This window comes from Dufourea novaeangliae, unplaced genomic scaffold (assembly GCF_001272555.1).
Source record: "Dufourea novaeangliae isolate 0120121106 unplaced genomic scaffold, ASM127255v1 scaffold248, whole genome shotgun sequence".
Taxonomy (NCBI): domain Eukaryota; kingdom Metazoa; phylum Arthropoda; class Insecta; order Hymenoptera; family Halictidae; genus Dufourea; species Dufourea novaeangliae.
Window position 1 is genome coordinate 208,114 of NW_015374156.1, and position 23,994 is coordinate 232,107.

Below are 23,994 nucleotides of genomic sequence, written 5' to 3' on the forward strand. Positions count from 1 at the left end.
ATGACATTGACACTTTTCACATACCATAATTATTTTTTATATAAATGTTTGTTAGCATCAGTAGCTATACCTTTTACATCACATTTAAGAACGCACGGTGTATATGCATTCAAATTTTGCGGTATTTGGCCGCCATATTGAATTTTAGTTCCGATTGAAGTTTCATATTCCAGGGGTCGCTCAAAACACTATCCCACCACTTAACATTGGAGTTTCCTCCCCCTGGCGGAAACTACAGCACCTCATTGTCATAAACTTCTTGGCGGGCTTGATTGTTGTGGTGGGCATTGGGGATTCCGGATTTGACGTGTTGCCGTATGTTGTTTCTGGTGAGCGTGGGTACTTTTAAACTTGACAGTATTAATTTAAGTATAACGTTTCATTGTTTCATAAACAAGGTTTTAGTCTTTTATCATTATTTTATCGTGTCGTTCGTTCGATTGTGCGCGTTAGCACGCTGTAAATTGCACGTTTTCGTTCGCGGTCACGTGCGTAGTTGTGTGAAACGTTTTTCCAGTGTTTAAACGAGAAACATTGTTTCGCGATATCGAAGATACGGTAATTGAAGTGAAAGTGAATGAAGATTCGTTAAAAAAGTATCTACTGTGTGCGATGGACGCTCGGCGAAGCGAGGTTATGTCGGGGCGTGCAAAGGTATTCGACTATTTACTGATTTGATTTTCGGATGAAACAAAAATAATCCGATCATAAATTTTATTTATCGAAAGCATGAGATTTCTAGAACCAGAAGAATTGTTTAAAGAGTGAGTTTCTAGTACACGCGAATGTGCAAAGTTTTTATATTGATTTATACTTTACCATTAGTAGTCATTTTAAACAATTATAGTCATCGCCAATTAAGACCATAACTGTTTTATGTATCTCGAATGAGCAAGAGAGGTCTCGAACCCCTGATTTCCCCAGTTTGTTGCTTTCTATCAGATGAACGATAGAATGTGTGACCGGGTGACATAATAAACTATTTCTCAAGACATTTTTTAATTACTTTAGTATATGCAGATTTATAAATCATTATACAGGAATGATTAAATATATATATATATATATATATATATATATATAATTAGAGGCTAATTTTTGATGTACCAATCTAGAATGACTTCAATGATTTTTAAATATGTTGGGGGCATGATTCTGAACAACTTTTTTCCTCAATATAATTGGCGGACGGCCCTAATTTTCGAGATTGTATTTGCAAAGACTGTCGGTACCAACAATGAATTTTGCGTACATATATAATCATGCGTTCGTAACTATGCACATGTCGGTTGCTGGTCGTTTTACTGCAGTTTGTCTATCTACGGGCGTGATTATATGTTAATTTAATACATCATATAATGATTGTGTTACAATGTAGGTGATACAATATTTTCCTACAAGGCGTGCGACTTGGCGTGAGCCTCTGGGCACCGACTTTCAATTTTTCGGTTACTATCCAATCAGCCAAACCTGCAAAGCCAAATTCAGTTCAATGCCAGTTATAAAGTTATGGCTACAAGTTCTATGCAGAATTTGCTATAAACAACTTGCGCGCACATTGGCAGTAACATATGCAGCAAATTGGCTCGCGCAGACTGTGTTCCGTTTTTTGCCCTCAATTTGATACAGGTTATGTTGCAAGACTTCCTGCCTATTTGCTGTACCATTTTGTCAGCTGGCGCTGCTTGCAAAACCCAAGCCAAATGCGTAAACAGATGGCTATTGTTTTTAAATAACTTTTGTCATTATTTGCTGGTAATTTGCTCGAAACTTGTACACAACTGGTTATCAGGTTAGGTATGCTAGGTAGTCATCGATCGTTCGGCAGTCGTGAGATGACCGTTAGAAGATCGCTTACATATTATGTACATACAATGTCACAACAAAAGTGTCACGTTTAATAAATGTATACAGTATACACTTACTAGTCAATCTATGCATTTACATACGACTTTAGCAGAGGTATGAACTGAATATAAGAATGTATTTTACATGGTACATGTATTCATTTAATAAATAGATGTATACATTTCCTACAGCATGTTAATAAAAGCATAATCTAGGAAGTCTAATTTTGTAAGATATATATTATGTACATATATTTATAAAACAAAAATGAAAACTGACAACTTAACACTACATTTGATAGATTAGGGATCTTTCTTAAGAAAATTGGATGTTTTTATTTAGTAGATATAACATCCTTTTTGGTTATATTTTTATTTAATACACTTACAATCAGAAAGAAGCAATTATAATGTTAAATAAATACTTTAGTTACATAAATTAATATAAATAAATCTTTTAAACAAAATAGTAACGTTTTTTTTTTGAAAAGGAAATAAATATTAATTTTCTATTTATCACAACACAGTAAACTATGGTGGCACCTGAATTGCATAAAAGTTCCTTTTTCAGACACATGCATTTTTTTTAATTATATTTTCTTTTACATTGACATTTCACAAAACCGGAGGGTTAATGATGTTATGGTTGATAAATAGCGACCATTAATTACTTACACGAATTTAATCCACTAAATATGGCTAAATGTCATATGCTATTTTGGGCTGTCCATAAAGATAGTTCCTTCTTGTATACGAGTACTGTTACAAAGATTACATGTACAATTAGTTTGATTAAATTCTGTTGCTCTAAAATTTGCATAATCATCAGAAAACTTATGATTATTATTCTTGCTAGTCCAAGTTCTACACATAATAAACGATCTGTGGCCGCCTAGGTGCGGGGACACTTTCTGCACCTCCGCCAGGAACGGCCCTGTATAAACACATAGCAGTACGAACATATTTAATCATATTAATATTATGTAATTATCCACAAATATAGGCAGAATTCACTGTAGTGGTACCGACAGTTCTTTGCAAATATCTCCGAAACTAGGGCGGTCCGCCGATAGTACGTAAGAAAAAAGTTGTTCAGAATCATGTGCCCGACAACATATTTAAAAATCATTGAAATCATTCTAGGTTGGTATATCAAAAACTAGCCTGTTCTCTCTGATATTTCCCGAACAGTTAGACGTGAATTCCTTTCACCTATCTCTTTTAAAACAGAATCTTCAATAGTTGCTAGCTTACGGCCACGAGGCATATTTTCAAGATCGGTATCACCGGAATGAAATTTTTCGAACCAACGCCTTATGGTTCGATCACTTACTGTACATTCACCAAAAACAGCATTTATGTTTATAATATATGTATAATATAAACAATATAATATAATAGTGAGAAATATAAATGTAACATAATAGTGTACAATATAAATATAATGTAATAATAAGTATAAAATAGTCTTAATATAGTACCTAACATAGTATTTAATAAATACAAAATTAAAAAACATAGAAAATAAAATTAAAAACTGCTATTGCCATGGTAGGGCTACCCGGTGGGACGTAAAATAATTAAGGGATTCCCTAATTTGGAGAGTTATATTGTCTGCGGAGCCTCCTGCCTTCGCACGATTTGCATTAACCCCTTCGCACCAGAGGACGAGATATCTCGCCACGTGATTTCGTTCATGATATGCTTTGGACGAGATATCTTGCAACGCAATGTCTTTCATGCGATGCTATGTACGAAATATCTCGCGACACAAAATCGTTCATGCGACGCTGTGTACGGAATATCTCGCGAAGCAACACCGTTCGCGTGCTGCTTTGAACGAGATACCTCGCGCTCGCGTTCCCGTTTTTCAATGTTTATAACTGAATACATGTCAGTCATCGGTTGTTTTAATTAAACCAGTGTTTCCCAACCTTTTTTGTGCTATGTCCCACATAAGCCTTTCTAAAATTCTTATGCTCCCCCCCCCACCCTAACATATACATAATTTTTAATATTCAAAAATTGAAATGTTCACTAAAGAAACAGGAATGATAGGTTTTAGGAAGAAATCCTTAGGAAGAATAGCTGAACTGCGAACACCAAGTGATCTCAATGAATTAAGATTCCTTTTGCGATCTAAAACAGAAAAATACATGTTACAACCTCAACTTAGTTTAAAACGAAATAGAAAATAATACTAATAGCTCTTGTTTATTAAATTATTAGTATTGTTAATATAAACGAAATAGAGAAATCAAAGAAATTTTGTTTCGGTCAAGGCAATTTATCATATCTGCTTGCTTGGCATATTGTGATGGTGGTTTGTTTACTTAAACAGAGTGGTATGGGACGGTATTATATCATTACACTGTTCAAAAGTTCCCTCTTCGTATACTAAGAGTTTTGCGTTTCTTGAGAATCAGACTCATGTATGTCAAACCTATCGTTTTTTAAATTCAAGTGGTCTTGTAAATGCGAAAGAAAATTTTAGTCGGTGAAATAAAACAATCCGTGTAAATTATAATCTTAATTAATCCACTTTATTTGATACACTTTCCCCTGCTTCTTTATAATTGTTTGGAACTTCATTTTTGTGAACAGCTTTAAGCCAAAAGTAAAAAAATTTGTTATTTTCTTCCTCTCCAGTGCAGACTCCAGTTGTCATGGCTTGTTTAAATAGCTCCAATGTATTTAGATCAATATGTTTATCAATAAACTTAATACAACATGAAACTTCTTTATATACATCTTCTACTAAAAGATTTCCTGTATTATTGTTTGAGTTAAGAAGTTTTGAAAAATAAACAAAATCAACAGAAAATGGGTATACCCTACAAGCTTTAAAATCAGTTGTAAGAATTTTGTTAACATCGAGCATTCTATTCTGCAATCTAAGGTCACTTGACACCAGTTTGACTTCAAAGGACAAAATACTGAAACATCCATGGACTGCAACAAATGTTATTTTGCCTACAAAAGTCACTAGGTCGACAAAAACAAAACTAAGATTAATTTTCGTTTTCTTCATTATAAGTAACTTTAATTGCCCAGATTTCAGTTTTCTGTAAAATTCTGTATATTCTATGACCTCACCATCAGACAACCTTCCAGTTTTCCGTACATCGACAAATATAAATTCGTAACTGCGTTAACAAGGTTCAGCAATATAATATTATAAAAGTTTTTGTATTTATAATACATCGCCCCGGTATTCGGTGGTTAAACTATACGAATATGCTTTCCGCCGAGAGCTTCTCCACAATTTATAAAATTCCATTTCTTCTCAAACTGATCTGCTATGTATAACCATTCTTCTTTACGTGTAGGAAACTGAAAATGTTCAAGCGTCATGTGAAGGATCTGCTGAAGCATCGATCAGCGAAGAAGTTTGTACATCGCTAAGAGGCATTAAAAGGAAATCAGCAATACAATCAAACATCGACTTCGTGAAAGCATGCCAGCGTGCTTTGAAACGCAATAGCGAAATAAGTGAATTCGAAGCAGTTGGGATTAATGTTGCGAAAAAGTTGGAGAAAATGGATGCTTCTCAAGCGATGTGTGCTGAAGATTTAATTCATCGTATATTATGGAAGGGTTTATTAAAGAAACTGACTGAAAATACAAGTGTAAGTGAAAATCTTAGTACACACAATTCGCAATGTAATAGTAGTGAAGAAAGCACATTTTCTAGTTTATAATAGTTGACAGTTTACAAGAAATATCTTTTACATAAAAATGTGTTCCACATTTTGTAGTTGTTTCATTTGTTTAATACAGTATTATTTTATAATCATTACTCTTATACAATCTTTTTTCAACACAGTATACATCGCCAAACATGTTTCTGAAATAATACAACATAAAGCCGGTGCAGTATTATCTACAAGTCGTAAATTATAAATCATGAAGGGTTCTTCCAGTTCTTCTACACTTATGCATTTTCTTCTTATATATGGAGTAACTAAGTTTACTAAGTAGTCAAATGTTGACTTATCCATACGTAAATAATTTTTAAAATCTTTCGACCCATTTTCTGCAAACTCTCTCAAAAGCGGCATATATGTTATATGTCCATTTCCCTCTATTTTCCACTCTTTATGTGCTTTAACCTAACCCAGACATTGCGGGTGTATCCAAGTTCTCTACATCACATAATGTTGCAGAAGTTAAGAATATAATGTCTCTGCCAATTCTTGTGCGTGATGCAATTATGGCTCCATTCCAAGTCCATAGGGATCTCTGTCTTGTGCCACTCCTTAACATATTTTTCGTTGCCGCTTATTTCTTTCTGTGTTGAAAAACACGTATAGCATAACACACGCGATTGCACGGCTTCGTAGCTTCCTACTTGTGGACATGTTACTTCATTATAAATTATACATTTACACTAACGAATATAGGATAACAATATAGAAAAAAAATAGTAAAACACAACGAATACACACATCAACAAAATAAACGAAACACTAAACTGAAACTGACACTTTAAACTTAAACAAACAAAATAAACTTTAATAACTGAAACTCAAACAAGCCGAATAAACTTTAATAACTGAAACTCAACTCGATAACTAGTGAATAATATTATAACATGATTTTTCCGTCCTTGCAATACACATCTGTACGCATTCACTATTTAGCAGTTCAATAACTATAGTAAATGGGTCTTTTGGAGTGTCCGTGTAAATGGGTGCTTCAGAGCATCCGTGTAAATGGGTCTTTTGGAGCGCAATTTTATTATTATTATCACAAATATATAAATGAAAAAGAAAAAATGCTAAACACGCAAATGCGTCCATGAATTGTCGTGACTGTTTTAATAAATTCAAAGACCGCTTTTTGTCTTTCCTAAAAACTGCAGGGTTAAAATCACATTATTAAGTAAGTAATAATGAAATAATAACTATTACCGAAATAAATAGGTGCTCGGTGTTAACGCACCGATGGCGATGCGGGGGTTGCGAGTGGATTTTACGGAATAATGCCAAAGTAATAATTCTAGCCGGAATACAAATGAAGTGTTCACGGTTTACTACAAGGTTAACTGGATTCGAAAGGGAACTTTAGCCCGATCTCACTAACGCAATGACCAATGCACAAGATCGTGACGCGACGTGACTTCTAAAGGCGACGGTACAGTTCTGATCCCCTGAGGGTTGAAATCAACGGGTTTATATAGGCCTAGAAATTGGTGGGGAAGCTATGAAATTTCCATATAAGGAAATTTTTGATGGTTGAAGTTGCGTTACGCTTCCTAGTTTTTTGGTTACCACGCCGTGGGAACGGGTTTTACTCCCTCGCTTACTCAAGAGATAACAAAACCGTAAGGGCGTTTTCCTTTGCCGGGTGCGAAGTCAGACTATTAGAGCGAGAGGTATGATAGAAAATTCTTCATACGTAACAATTTATTCGAATAACGCCCAACACTGTTCGAAATGCAGCATCACAGCCACGGCGTATCCTCTTCTTTTATCTCCTAGCTCTTCATTGTCCGTCATATCATCGGGGAAAAGAGGTATCCTGAAAAATGTAGCATGAATATCATCCGGATTAATAGAAAATTTTGTGCTCAAAATATTACATCTATAGGAACTTAAATTAGAGGATCTTATACGGGCATCATAAAAATCATCGATCCCTAGTCACTTTTGTAAAAGTGATTTTCCTGCTTGGCAGTGGAATAGATAATACATATGGCACCATCGTGTAAGATGAAGATATTAATTTAGAAAATCTTTAAAATATGGACGAGACCGGACTTCTGTGGAAAGCTATTCCCACGAAGAAGCATGCTGAATTTAAGAAAAAGCGCATCTCAATGGCTACAAAGTCCGCAAAGACTGGTTAATTAATAAGCAAATGTAGTTGTTAATCATTTTGTATGTCACAATTAAACAAATTCAAATATTCATATTAATGATTACATTGTTTTCAATAAAGAAGAATAAATGAAACTACTGTTCAATTATACATGCATTATTAACAATGGTCCAGTAACGTTGATCACTTTAATTATCTCCATTATTTCTACAGGTATAAACAAGTTTTATTCACAAAACTTATCTGGTATCAGAGGAACTATAACATAGCAGAAATAATTTTGTTATAGGTCGAGAAAAAATTAACAGTTTGTTACATATTTATATAAAATATCTCACGAATTATTAATTTTTTTCACATATTACCTTAATATTTTATTACGTAGAATGTTCAAAAGAATCCATTTACATAAAAAAATATTTTTATTCTACAATATTTCAGTATCGTTACAAAGGAAACATAATTAATCTTCAAAACTCAGGATATCCTCAACCAACGAAAAAATTGTAGCCCTAGCAAATTAATAGCCCTTTCCATAGTAAACAACTTCTGTGAATAAACTTTTCTGATATCTCCAAAAATAACGAAGATAATGAAGATGATCGTAAAATGCGTATATCCAGCCCACCCTATATGTAGGTACGTCGCACAAATGAACGGCCGAACGGAGGGGAGAGCGCGCGGGTGATTGGAGTTTCTTTATTGCAGTATTTCTGGAATTCTGGCCCTCTACAGCCCCGAAAGCTGCAATAAACTAATGTCTATTGTGTTATGTACGTAACTGCAAAGGACACAGAATGGTGATCACTTTCAGATCATGTATCTACCGCCTAATAGTCGCCGAAAAAAGTTGCCCCATCCTAGAAGAAGAAAAATTGGATTTTGCCCCTGCCCCCTTCCGGAGGAAAAAATTAAATCCCTCCACCACCCCGACTGATAACCTGGCTACGCCCATGACTACAACTGATGGACAAAGCAGAGATAATCAATTGAGAAGACTAAACGACTTTTTCGGCACACAATGTTGCAATCTGTTTTAATGTACAACGATGGAATCAATGAATTTTGCAACGTGTACACAATTAAGGATTGTGTAGGTACACTGTACAAATCCCGGACCGAAATAAAATTGGATAATATAAAAAATTCATGCAACAAGATCGTACCAGAACAACCTACATGAAATTTAGAAGAAATACAAGAAGATAGTCTTGAACGTGACATGGAAGATTTAATCATTTCCATTATTGGCGAACAATTAACAGCGGATCACGTTACAGAATTTTTATCTTCGTGTGAAGAAGCAAAAAGATTCATACAGGATGAAGGGGTCGAAGAAGAGGTCGACAGTGAAGACGAAGAATATGTCAAACGATAGGAAGAAATATGTGACAATAAGAGAGAAGAATTAACGTATTTATTTTAATGTCCAAAACATTATAGTATAGGAGCACCACCTGGGATAAGCAAAATTATAGAAGGTTTAAAAGAGGCTTTATTTAGTATGATAAATTAACAAAAAGTAAGGACTTCGAGGGAAGGATGGAAGAAGTCTGGACACCATACCTTGTATATCACCTTTTGAATATATACAAAGGACATACTTTGTACATCATCTTTTGAAGATATACAAAGGAATTCAGGATACGCAGGCATAGCGACAAGTGTATTTAAAATTCATCACATTACTCAAGATAAGTACTTATATTTACTTATATTATTTGTTATTTAGTTAGTGCGTTTCTACAGTTGAAGACACCACTTTGACATATATTTAAAGGAATTCAGGACACGCAAGAGAAGCGACAATTGGATTCAAAGCACTATACGTTATATAAGAAACCATCACATTACTCAAGATGAGTGTTTATACATTGGTAAATTTACAATGAATCTGAATGCTAATTACTGATAAAATAATTTGTGTATATTGTTTATTATTTCGTGCGTTTCTATAATTGAAAGACCCATGAAGGATAGAAAACAATCAAGATTTTACAGTACTTTTTTTGGTAAAATATGTGATCCTTGTGAAGAAAATGTAATATTTAAATTTCGTAATATTGTTAATGTTCTAATATAATGTTTAAAATATGTAAGTGCCATATTATTGTAAACATAAGCCAAAATAAATATTAGAAATAATTTAGAATATTGTACTACACACAATCCTCTCATTTATAATGTGGTGGGCGAATTTGAACTGTGCACCTTTGTCGCGTGCCGGTGAAGTGATGCGTAAGTGTATGTGCGTGTGAATTATCTGTTGTATGAGTGTGTGTATGCAAAACGATGCGTTGTTTTTCGGCGAAGTAAAAAAATCTTTTTTGGGCTTCCCTCGTTCGGCCGTCGCCCGTCGATGAGTGAAGGGGAACATATATATATACAGCGTGTTCAAAAACACATGAAAATCCACAACATGTATATTCCTCATGCCAATATTAATCGAGAAGTCCTTTACCGTTTTGCAATCTGAAGCTCCATTTCCGATATTAGTAGTTAAACGAACTCACACGTACGCGCAGACGCGACGGGCCTCTGCTTCTTGACTGTGTCTGCGCGCACCTGTGGCCCACCCCTCACCTGTTTGGAATTCGTTTAAGTGCTAATATCTTGGAAATGGAGCTTCGGATTACAAAACGGTAAAAGACTTTTCGATGTGTATTTGCATGAGGAATATGCATGTTGCGGATTGTCCCAACTTTTTGGGAGAGCCTGTATACGCTTGACCAGTTTCGGGGGAAGTCTCGCCCAGTGGCGGGGGTGACTCACGAACAGTTAGCGTGGAGGCCTCTGTGAGCAATTATAGCGTCTTTACAGTATTACTTTTTGCGGGTATCATGTTCATTGGACGCGCATTTTATTGCACATCCTACTGTACCGTATTACACAACAGCTACAACAAATAGTATTGTACATATACATATACGCATATTTATAATACATAATTATATACATTTATTCCTATTAAAAAGAAACAAATGTGTATATAACAAAGTATATGTAATTTTATATATTATAATACGATTATATTGAAACATACGCAATAGCTACTGCGTGTTGCGATGCGCGTCTAACGAGGGACGCCAACTGTACCACTTCGATTTTATGTAGGATAATAGACATGATAGAACACATATTTTCAATGATATGTGTGAAATATTAGCTGTAGTTATTTGATACTTTTGAAGGTATAATTAATGAAAGTTACATACCTAGTTATACATTGGTGTCTGTTTGTGAAATCGACGATGGCGAAGTGACTTGTTGCGTGGCTCGTAAAGGAAGTTCAGCAATCGAATCTCGGTTAAATTAGTTTCTATTTTTGTTTTTTTTTCTGTTCTTCTGGATAGAAATCCCTCTGCAATTTTATTGTAATGACGTTGTACACGATTAAGGATGATAATTATCATAGATACAGAAATAGCACAAATATGTTCGGCACCAGGAACACACAATAATGACTTGTTTGTTACACTGACATGTTTTAGTTTTTACGTCGTCCGGGAAGGCAATTTGATTTACGTTCAGAAATATTTCTCTTGTTAAAATTAGTTTAGAAGCAAACCATGCATATTTAGTCATGTTTAAATAAATCGGTGCTTGCAATTGCTGATGAATTAATGCGTGAAGTTTTATGTAATCAGATCGTTTAAGAATATCGCGGCACGGTAAGAAAAGTTTATGATGATTTTGGAATCGTGCTATATAATGTGTTATCTGTTTATAAACATTGGTGGAATAATTTTTAATGTGTAGGTGGATAAATTATTTTCGTCGAACTTTTGATCATATATGGCAGGATTTGTTTTCCCTCCCCAAGAATCAACAATCATTAAAAATTAATTATTCTTCATATACTTTGATACAATTAAGCTATTTGAATATTTGTCTTACATATCATATGTTTTAAGTTTAGATTCAAGTATAGCGAAAAGAATTACTCTTACACGGAACTATAAAGGGGTATTGAAAACATTTAATTTCGAATGTCAACATTTTGGTGGACACGTATTTAAGAACACGCAAAAGATTTGCTTATCTTCACCTTTTATTCCAATTTCAAGTATATAATCGCGATATTTTTTATATTATTTTAATATTTTGTACGTAATCCTTTGTTTTTTAAAACAGCAGCATACCTTCGTTGCATTGATTCGAACAATTTACGACATATTGTTACCGAAATTGATGACCAGGCTTCTACCACTGACGCGTATAATTCCTCTAGGTTTCTTTTTCGTTTTATATATTTGTCTACGTCAATCCAAAGCATCTCTATTGGATTTAAATCAGGAGATTGAGCAGGCCACTTCACAACATTCATTTTTTGGTTGTCTAAGTATTGTTTGACGACACGGGCAAGTGTGCTTTGGATCATTATCTGCCTGGTAAACCCAGTCCTTGGGCATATGATTTGATGTAAAAGGTACTAAAATGTCCTTTACTACATTCAGATACACAAAACGGTCCATCGCACCCTGTATTCTATGAACAGGACCAACACTATTCATTGTCGTCGCACCCCATACAAGTACGGATCCACTACCGCCTTTCACTGAAGGTTTGATACATTTTTTTTAAATTCTTCGCCAATACGACGCCTTATACAGGGTTTTCCGTTTGATCCCAATCTGTTGAACTTGAATTCGTCAGTCATTATAACTTTTGCCCACTGTTCAGATGTTCAATTTAGATGTTCGTTGGTAAACGCAATTCTGGCACGTCAATTATTCTCAGAGATGAAAGGTTTTTTTCGACCAACACGTCTTTTCAAACCAAATTCATTTAGACGGCGACGTACAGCCCAAACACTTATTTTCTCCTCTAAATACAACGAAATCTCAGCATGGATGTCAACTGTTGTTTTAAATCGATCTGCTTCCGACAGTCGATGAATTTTTCGGTCAGTTAGAGTTAGAACATCAGTTTTACGGCTCCGTGTTTTGCGTGAAACATTATCTGCAGTCCTATAACGCTCAATATGGTAAATTGCACTATAACAAGCTATCCTGGATATTCCCAGTTCTTTAGAAATCTGCCGATATGACTTTCGAAGAAGTTTGATTGGGCGACGTTCTTCAGGAGTAATATTCTTCACTCTACTCATTGCATACACTATATTGCACGTCTGTCTTACTACTCTGCTTGAAAGGAATTTATAAAGTTTCAAAACAAAGCGAAGCTTTTACATTTAACAGACAACATTCAATTGTCCTTAAGTAGTTGTCTACGTGAAGTCGTCTATGTTATGAGAGAAATGTTTACATATGTTCTAAATTCAAAATATAATGTAACACATATAATTATAAACAAATGAACAGCGAAACTGAAAATTTAGGATGGACAGATGGATAAAGAATTTCATTACGAAGAATTTAAAAAAGAGGAAGACTGACGAAGTACGGCCTGTAGACTGGCTTGAAAAAAAGAAGTCATTATATACGACGATTGAAATGAACTGATACGTTTGAACCACTCGCTGCATGTAAACGTTCATTCGATCGAAATTTTGTACTTGGCCGAGTCACTCGTTAGGTGTAACTAGTGTATTTTTGTTGTACGTACGATAATTATCATCCTGAATCTTGCACAATGCCGCCACAATAAATTTGCCGAGGAAGAGAAGAAGAAAGAAAAAAAAGGAAAGAAATAAAAACTTTATTTAACCGGGACTCGATCGCTGAAGTTCAAGATTTACATGCCACGCAACAAATCACTTCGTCGTCGCGGATTTTACAGACACCTATACTCATAGTTATAACTAAGTACGTATGTATAAATCTTGTTTCATTTTTTCGAAATTTTGTTAAATTTTAGATTGAAACAGAACGGCCGAAACGGGCGGGTGATAAGACATGCCGCAACGAAACCACATCCTCTGACGAAGAGTCGAATAAGCGGATCAAGGTTAACCCCGGAAATGTCGCTGGAGACACAGAAGAATTGTGGCATAATTTGGAGGAAAACGCCGCGCCATTAAATACATATACATGTGCAAATTAAATACGTGTGCCATACACACCAAACGCAAACACATATAGCACCCGCACAAACACATACAGATATAGCACCCTCACAGACACATATACATACACACCAAAGGCAAACACATATATACCAAACGCAATTACATACTGCACACATACAAACACAAACACAAGTACATATAGCACACACAATACATACACACCAAACATAAACACATGTAGCACACATATAAACACAATTGCATACGCACCAAACATAACATCACATCAAACACAAACGCATATAGTCCACATACAAATAAATATACGCCATATACAATAACAAACAACGTTATAATACGTACTATTGATTTTTCAGGTGATGAGAATGCGGAACAACATTCTTTTAGGACGCAGCCAGATGCTAGTTCGGAACCTATGAATTCAGATTATCGGTAAATTGCGTGTTTATTCATTTCTCATAAAACATCGACAGCATATAATAGAAAATGTGTACCTTATGAATTTGTGATATGCATAAGGACATCCTCTTACAAATAACGTTTACAGGGACCTATACCAGAAGATGGAAAACCTGGAAGCAATATCGATGTAAGTATTGAATCTATTATTATTATTAAAATATATATAATTATAATGTGTAATAATAATTTACCTTTACAGAAAAAATAATATGCTGCTGGAAAAAATATTTAAGCAATTACAGCAGCAGCGTGGAATTCCTTCCAAACCAACAATATTACCGATATGTACAGTGGATGGAATGACTGAGTTTAACAATATTGATGAAGATACTTACAAAGACGTTGTAAGTGAAACGAAAGTATAATTTTATTCATCTTTGTGTAGTAAAAGCTTATATCAGTTATTACTTCGTTTAGGTAAACTATTTTGAATTTGTTGGCGGCTTTAGTTTGAAGGAAGCCGTCAATTTATGCTTCAAAGAGGCCATCGATGACCAGTTAACAATGTCATACTCGTGGTTGGGCCGCGAGGAAGGAAATAAAGCTTTATGCGAGACTCGAATTGTTCGAGCTATTCATGGTACAAATCATTGTTTATATAATTATACAGCGTGCTCGACTACTATTGGGAAAAAATTAAGGGGTGATTCTTTAAATTTGTCCCACTAGTAGTCGAACACCCTGTATAACAGAATCATTGTTTATATAATTATACAGCGTGCTCGACTACTAGTGGGAAAAAATTAAGGGGTGATTCTTTAAATTTGTCCCACTAGTAGTCGAACATCCTGTATAACTATTCTTCTATATGCTATCCGTACTAACAAACTTTGCTTACATTTCATTTTCAGATGCTGTACTTCATAATCGGCACTTCACAAGACCCTCAAAAAAGGAGGTCGCTGTTATTTTGAAAATGGCACTTCGCACCTCTAAGGAGAGGGTACGAAGCAGAAGAGCCTCACGAAATCAATCAAAAGGGGGACATTTTCGGACTGCAGAGGAAGAAAGGGAAAGAAAAATGCAATTAAAACAGGAAGAAGTTAGTCTAGAATTCCATATATTATCTGTAGAAACAGTTTCATACCTCTTGCCTCACTACCATAAACGCACTTGGCTAAATAACGCGGCAGGAGCTTAACACGTTTGTACATTATTTGCTTCACAGCCAATCTTTCTCAATCTTTCGCTTCTTCCTCGTGTTCCTATGGCGTCGCTTTCCTGCCAACCCTCTTCTTTCCTTAGAGCACCTTTGGCAACGACATCCCGCGAGAATCAAATGTCTGTGTCCCGTACCATTGACGAGGTATGCGAATAACGTTTCCCCATTTCCATTTTAGTGTCGCTACTCATCGTAGATTCACTGTTCTCATAATTTAGAAGTCACTAAAATCACAGGGTTTTTAAGGTGTCGGTACTACAGTTTAGATGGGTCACCAACTCTCAAGAGATGAAAAGTCTATTCTTATACCTCGTCGGTTCCCCTAGACACTGCAGCAGCGATACGCCTTTGTGGTAGTTAGAAAAAAATCACGGGGGTGGAATCTGCCAACTCGGACTTCGGACAGAAAATAAATTTCTGCGGTGTTGAAACGATTTGCGGTGCAGTGTGCAAGTTTTGAAGCGGTCCCGAGTTTCAAATTCTCATGGAGCCTTTACTATATTTATACAGAACTGCACAATTCCTGCTCACAAGGATTTCTTCCCCTCCTGGGCTACACCCACTGTGGGGCTCAAGTTGCCTTGCTCCATGGACCCTCTCAGGTCCATGAACTTCTCGAACGGGGAAAGGTCTTCCTTCTCTTTCTTTTTCTCTTTCTAGTGCCGTTACGGTCGACAGTTAATTGAGGATTCCCGTGTGACAGCTCTAAAAGTAACTGATACTAATGAATTTTTTCTAAAAAAAAACTATTGCTAGTATTGAATAAAACTTGTGATAAAAGAGGACATCTTCTAGTTGTGGAAAATATTTTGTTCATACCGATATTTTTTACTGTTTATTAATTGATGTAGAAACTTGTTATCCTCTTCGACGATGTAACATCTATTGGCGTACACCAGGGATGTCAAATAGGATTTGATCTACGTGCCAAAATATGGTGAAATTTATTGCGATTTTTTTTCCATACGTACACATCTGATGCTGAAACCAAAAAATTTTCTTAAAGTTAAATAGTTAACGTTGGGACTGAATCAGACTCAAAGAAAAAACATTGGGTAAGTTATAGCGTTTGAAAGAAAAATGAGCTTTTTTCCCTAGATAAATTTAGCACTATATCGACGCAACAAATGTTCTAAATAAAAATTAATCTCAATATTTGAGGTTCAGTACCTGGAGAAATGTATAACAAATAAAATGAGCTATGTCTGAAATTGAACACTCAATTAGTTTTTGAGTTATCGTGTACGCCAATTTCGATAACATGGTTTCGAGAAAAATGCGTCTAAAGTTATGTTGCTTGCAGTTTTGAACTGTGGCGCGATACATTGAATAGGCTGTAACTGCTTTGTTTTTTGAAATCCGAATTTATGTAACATATTTTTGATATAATGTACCTTTGATGTGTGTAACAAAAATTTTTTTTTAGTCTTGTTTGTTACACGAGAATCACCCCCTTTTAAAAAAGAGCGTCACGGCTCGAGCGAGACAACCTGAGCCGCATAGTGGGAGTACCCCGGGAATGGGAGCAGCAGTTGTACAGCTCTGATTTATAATTTGCAGTTTGCGGATCAAGAAGGCAGGGGTATACGAGAAGAATTTGATGAAGAGGGGTTTTAGTGGGTAACCCTAAGGATTTGTTCCCTAATGGAGTCCCACACTACCTCCGTAACATGGAGGTGTGCATAAAGCATTTCCTCTGGGGAAAAAACAAGATGTTGACGTATATTGTAAATATATATTACAATAGATACAATAAATATTTATCACTAAAATAAAAAATGTACGCAAACTTTTTTTATTTCTTTCAATCAAAAAAATAGAGAAATATTTGTACTTAACCAAAAATTTTGTGTTACTACGTGGTAGATAAAGGAAGTCGCGAAGACCGATCACCTTGTCCCGTAATATCGAATTAATTTACGATAATTTACTTTAAAATGAATAAATGTTTAACGAAAGTAGCGATAGAGAGCTAACGAAGGCACTAATAATTGATATAAATTATAAATGATTAGATGATTAGATGTGAAAAGTAAAGATCACGCACGTACTCTTCGACGGGTTCGAGCTCACTTCAAGTCTTATTATTCCAACTTCCTCGAGGCGAATGACCCTTAGGCCGTCTTTGACTGGTCCCAATCAATTGATTCGGCTTTTTCATATTTAAAGTTCACGAAGACTACACATCGTTCCCTACTTACTGATTCTCACACCAAATTATAAACTCTTGGTTGGAGACATGCAGACGCAGACTTCCCATTAATGATAAGATAAGAAAATAAAATTTAATCTATATTTTTTTTGTGGCTATTTTTCAATTAATAAATATTAATAAAACATCATGTTAGTTTAATACCCCCTCTTTACATTATTATATTGTTTAATTAGTTTAATTCCCCCTTATTACATTATTATATTTACGTAATTATAAATATTGCAGTATTTAATATTTAGAATATACGATTCTTGTAAAACTAATGCATCAATTCAGTCAGAACTTCACTACATAATATAAGTATAACGTTCTCTGTGCAGAGAGTGTGGTCGTCACTTAATCCGTTTTAAATCAAACAACACATTTTGCATCTTATTTATAAAAAGTTTACTACCAGATCTTTAGCTGGTTAGTTATTATTGCTCCCGTAATTACATCATGCTTTTCAAAGAAATCTACGCATAGCTCTGTCCCGAACTATTTGTTTTGCGCGTAGCACTGAACACTACTACGTATTTTAAGGAGCAAATATATTTGCAGCTTTGTTTATGCAGATCTATTCTCTTATCGTCTAATTCATGAAAATGACTAGCAAAAAGGCATTTATCGCTTCTATTATAGGTTCTACGAAGTTAAAAATACTAGCTTGCGTCAGTAGTAACATTAAATTGATAAAAGTCTGTTTAAACGTTCACTTGACTTTATTCTGAAAAAGTATGTATAGAGTAATTGTTGAACAGTCATAAGAATAGAAAAACATACACGTAATACTAATGATATGATTGTAAGTGTACTGAATTTAACTAAAAAAATTAACATAGGTATACTCATATGTGTAGATATTAACGCTTAATCTTACAAGCATATCAAGTACATGTATTAACACTATTAAGAATACTATATTTAAAATATTTTCTAATGTTGGTAACTTAATAGTAATAATTAATACCATTTGTCTATATATACTACTCAAATAATTTACGAATTTTAAAATACTTATTAGGTTCAATCATGCATAGCTATTTACCACCATAAGCGATGAAAGTATATTGAATAATTATTGGAGAAAAATAATGACATTTCTGAATAACTTTACCGATCACTGTGAAAATGACCGAGCTTCATTTGTAGAACGTATCACTTAGTTTATGTTATATCGATTTATATTATAATAATGGGGAGTTGTTTTCGTAAAAGTGGCGAATGGAACCATTTAATAAGTGTGGTAGGTGTGTCGTTACATAGATTTAATCCATGTTCAAAATGCACGAATTTTGAAATATATCATTTGTATAATTACCGGAACAGTTACTAACAATAAAGTAATGTGTAATCTCTAAATAAAGGAGTGTTTAAAGTATGGATTGTGTGATTTCACAAAAACGACGGCGTCCATTAATTTTCAAAACATTGGACGATAATTTAATCTTTATCAAATGTATTTATCTTCGTGTCTGATATTGTCAGCCATTTTGTAGAATAATTTAATTATTGAGTAATCTGTTATTACTTGTACAATATGACACTCGTATGTACTGGATATTCTTTCTCCGAATGTTAATTAACTGCGTCCGTAATTGTAAAATAAGTCACGCCACTTGAAGTTCAAGAGACAATTTCTCTTAATTGCTGATTGTGTTAAGAAGGTGTACAATTTACTGTTATAATGCACTCGATGCAAATGAAGTAATCCAGACAGTCGTTTTTTCGAACGAACAGAAGAACTTATTTAACATAAGAATGTACTACTTTTGCGACATGAATAAATCATTGGTCTTTGTAGACATTTCATGTAATTGCTGCATGATGTGGCAGAATCATGATTTTTTTATAAGGAATTTTAAGTACTTAAAATATTTAAACGGTAAGGCGGGGCCTCCTTACGATATTAATAGAGTTTTATGCTCGAGTAAATGTTTGCATAATCATTCATTCGAACAATGTTTTGCGATATTAAATTTTACAATGATCTTGAAACTTAATACTAACTGATAGTATTCATATAATATATGTTCAATAATATACTGTTCATGTTAAGGTTGTTCATATGAAGTAAACATAAATGAAAGTAATAAAAACAGAATTGACTGTTTCCCTTATTATGAAATCTATTAATAACAAATAATTTATTCGAATACATACATGCTTAGTGAAACGGTGCTTAAGTGAAATACATTTTCTGTAAGTTGGGAAGAAATTTTTACGAATTATAGAAAATTTATTATATAAATTTTATTAAAAAAACATTCGTAGTTACCGTAATTAACTATTAAAACTGACCTACAGACTGTTTAATAAGATTATTCTTAAATGGTTACTAAAACTGTTAAAAGTATTTTATTTGATACGAATTATCTTTCCAGTATCTACAAATGGGTTTATCCAATTAAGTAGTATGATTATCAATTATTTTCTTATCTTCATTTTAATTAATTGAGCTTTTCCCCTAAGTCCTGTTTCTAAGTAATTTCTAGTAGTTTTACTTTGTTCACCTCGATATCCATTCCTCCTTGTAACAATTGTTTATAATATTTTTATTCCCAATAAACTTTCTTGTTTGCCAAATTAGTACGATCTTGCAACATGTTTACCAAGCAAAACGTCATGAAGTCATTTTGAATTTAAAGTGCTATTTCTTTTTAAGGTCATAAACATTCACCAGTCCCAAAAAACTGTGAATTATACATAATAAGTAATAATGTGATATAAATTCTAATAAAACAATAAGTAAAAACAAATTATAAATGAATTTCACGGTCTACTCAAAATTGTTATATAAAAATTTGGATACATAATACTCTTGTTTGACGGTATTCTTTTTTTCACAAAATTCACTTTTGTTCCATCATATTCTTCGCTAATTGTTGTGTCAGTTTTAATTTAATCGAATAAGTCGTCAAAGTGATCATTGCGAGCGCTACACGCAATTATGGCAGGTGATCTAGAATGAATCAATTTACATAATTAAGAATCGTGCAATTAGATTGTGACGCAATCAATATCGGAAAATTTTCTTTTAAGAATTTCGGGTCACTCGTGACCCACGTGTACAGACTATTTTATGTCACAATTATGGCTCTACTGCCCGAAAAAAACAAAATTTACAACATAGTATACACATGGAATTGTGATGTTTGTATGATCGTTCTAGGAAACACCTAAAATCTGTCGTTCTATAAAAATAAAATAAATACTGTATGTATAATATACAAATTTATCTTCTATTCCTTCAAATTATTACATTATAATAGAATTTCTCGAAGAAAAATAATTAGCAAGCATATATTGTTAAATTCTGACATGAAGTTTGTGTTGGAACACATACAAAAAGTATTTTACCGTAGGTCCGGACTGACCCAACGTCTGGCTGTTGTACTGTCCGCTGTCTGAAAGTTCGTGATAATACCGACTTTATTATGTAGTAAAGTGAATACAGAAACAGAAAGAAAAATAAAGAAAACCTCAACAAAACCGTTATTGTGGGATATAGAATAATTGCCTACTAATTATGATCGCTAATAACCAAGAAGTTGATGCGACCTTGGACTATGAAAAAACAACAGATTTTATATTTATATATACATATCTATTATTATGAACTGAATCTTATCAAATTGTAGGAAGAAACGATAGTGAGTCGAATTTAGAGAAATGATTAGAGTGTAAACAGGATTTTGTGAAATAAAACGTGATGTGTGTGAATGATGTTAAGGAAGCAGTTCATTAAGAAGTAGTTGAATAAGCCACGAGTAAAGATAAACTATCTGAAGTAATTGCGACACAGTTGTCTAGACTCAATGTCGCAAGGACAAGTTGCGCTCGCGTTTGATAATGCAACGAACACCACGCAATGTCTTCGTCCTTTGACCTTCCGACTACCACATCGTCAAAGCCCCTCATTGATAAACGTCACGAATAATATATTTAACTGTCGTATCTGCAAGCTAGTGTCGAAAAATTATTCTTCAGCAGTTTGTCAACTTGCCTTGCTGTCAACGACTTGATAATTGTGTTCTATAAACAGCAAAATATTGTGTTCGGCCATAAATGACTTGTGCCGCAGATGTCGCAATTTTAATAAATAACGATTAAAGAATAGTAATAAGAGTAAAAATTTTAATTCAACTATATCTATTAAATGTAATATTAACGAGGAATATATAGCAGAGAAAAGATATTTAGTAACTGTTTTTGATTAAAAATTTAAATGTAAATTAGTTATGATTTCACATAATATTGGTGTCCGAACTGTTAGTATTAATGTAACATAGAAATATTTATATACTAACTGTGAATTTGGGATGCCATTAGTTAACTAATATAGTACGAAAGTATGGAAAATGAATCTGGTAATTACAATTTCAATAGGAGATCGATTTATTAATCTTTCATTAACAAATTTTATGAAATTTCTTCGAAACATTTTGTTGAGTTGACACTTATCGTTTATATCATGGCAAATTATCGCACGACTAGAACGGATTATTAAGAGTTAGTATATTTACAGAATTTGTACCGATGCTATCAGAAGGTTATAATAACACGACCTCTGTCTGCAAAAATCTTTCTCGTTATGCGAGAAAAATCATAGTTCAGTTAACTATCAATCTTATTACGTAAAAAGTGTTTTAAAATAGCCTCTTGAAACATTACTGCAGAGAATCGCAAACATCTTAATTTCTAACATATAGAATCATAAATTTTCTCATTTTTAAAATTTGTCTACCTAGCAACTCGTCGAGCAAGTGTGGCAGAATTCCAAAGTAGTGATACCCAATTTCATTATTTCGTATGAATTTTTTAGCAACAGTTTAATTTCAGTAATTTTTTTAACAAAAATAAGTCCGAATGCAGTATGGGGACAGTTTAAATTGAACATTTTTCAATAATCTGTGCTATTGAATCACTGAAATATGAATCGTAGATGTAACTAAAAGTTGTGAGAATAATGTTGAAAAATGCGTATAGTGTGGCATTTTTTTTCACCGATCGAGTACTGCACAGTTTGATCGCGTTGCATGCATTCCATGTCGAAAAGTGCAACAGTATCAGTCCGTAAGGCACAACTGTGTTAGCAATGTAAACAATCAAATGATCGTCTTAATCTTTGTATCCCTAAACAAAATTTTCTACGTTCTTCGATAATTGGGTATCTGTGTTAGCCCAGGCGTTCCTGCTTGGGTAAACTAAAACGTTTACACGGTTTCCACGAGTGATTAGGTCCATTAAATTACTGATAAGACAGTCGTGAAAGTTGTGCAGACGTTATGTACAAACGCGATAACCGTTACAATGTCGCCCGATGAACCGTATCTTATTGTCATATAGCTAATAGTAAGTGTCACGTGTCCAAGATCTATTTGATCTTTTGATTTATTTTTGCATGAGACACGGGATCGATCGATGACCTACTTAAATTAATGAATGAAACAAAATCATATGAATGAAACAAACTCACGAAACAATTGAAGACCACGCCTATCAAGTAGATTAACCCGCCGTGTCATACGACTAAAATAATTTTTTTTCCATTTGAGAGTTGATTGTCAAGAAAATTGACTGGATACGCGTGCAATTGTATAGGACTTGGATAGCGCGTCTGTTCTGTGCATTACGTTTCTACTTACTATCGTGACGATACACGCGTTTCACATTAATCTTCAAAGTCGATTTTCTCGAAAACGAAGTTTCGAATGAAAAAAATGTTATGAATTACCTACTACCGGTTGTACCACTATTTTAATGATACCTTGTATAAACTGACGAGTCGAAGGATAATGCCAGTTAGTTCCAAGATATGATACGTATAACGTTTCGCTGTATAAAAAAGGTTAAGTAACATATCGAAATCTTTACTTGCCTAATCTGTCATATAAGTCTAAGTTATATTCACTTCGAGGAGTTAATAGGGAGCTGAACATCACTTCGTGACAACGGCGCCAAGGCGATTGTAAAGTGATTTCATTTATTCGGTCGACTGTCGGGCGGCAAGACATTAAACAAAATGTGTCTGTCCTTTGTTTTCCACTCGGAGTGGAAAACATCGCTCAATGTGTACACAATCGGCAACACGAGAGCGTTCTACGTAAGTATTTCATTTGTTCTCCATTTGTATTGTATTTTCTATGCAATTTCACTAAATTATAACTTAAATTTTGTTTAATTTATGTAAGCTTAAATAAATTAACTTTTAATTCTACTTGTTTCTGTGATAATTCGCCAATAATTTAACAATAGTAATAACTATTTTTTATTTTTCAAGCAACATGTGGACAATTGAAAGAATTATTCAATTACATAATTGAAAGGCTTCATAAGTACAGTAATATTGTGAGACAAAAAAATTATTATCTCCAAATAGTAGGGGATGAATTTAATATAAGTCTGAACAATCTAGCCGTGGAAATTAAATCATTAAAAACACAATGCATAAGAGAGCACAACAAAGTTCTACTGTCAAAGTAACTACCAAACTTAGTTAAGGTGGTTAATA

General features: G+C 34.0%; 1 protein-coding gene across 2 annotated transcripts; it reads left to right on the forward strand.

Annotated features, from left to right (window-relative positions):
- The first annotated feature begins 439 nt into the window (after positions 1-439).
- LOC107191934 lies at positions 440-17,060 on the forward strand. Of its 2 annotated transcripts, none has more exons than XM_015581085.1 (8): positions 440-654; positions 13,491-13,665; positions 14,019-14,094; positions 14,210-14,251; positions 14,324-14,468; positions 14,542-14,704; positions 14,976-15,166; positions 16,847-17,060. In XM_015581085.1, the coding sequence occupies exons 1-8, from the start codon at positions 613-615 to the stop codon at positions 16,901-16,903; spliced, it is 891 nt and encodes a 296-aa protein (XP_015436571.1). In that variant the 5' UTR covers positions 440-612; the 3' UTR covers positions 16,904-17,060. The 2 variants fall into 2 exon arrangements, with proteins under 2 accessions (XP_015436571.1, XP_015436570.1); XM_015581084.1 differs by lacking the exon at positions 440-654 and adding an exon at positions 5,256-5,476.
- Positions 17,061-23,994: the final 6,934 nt, after the last annotated feature.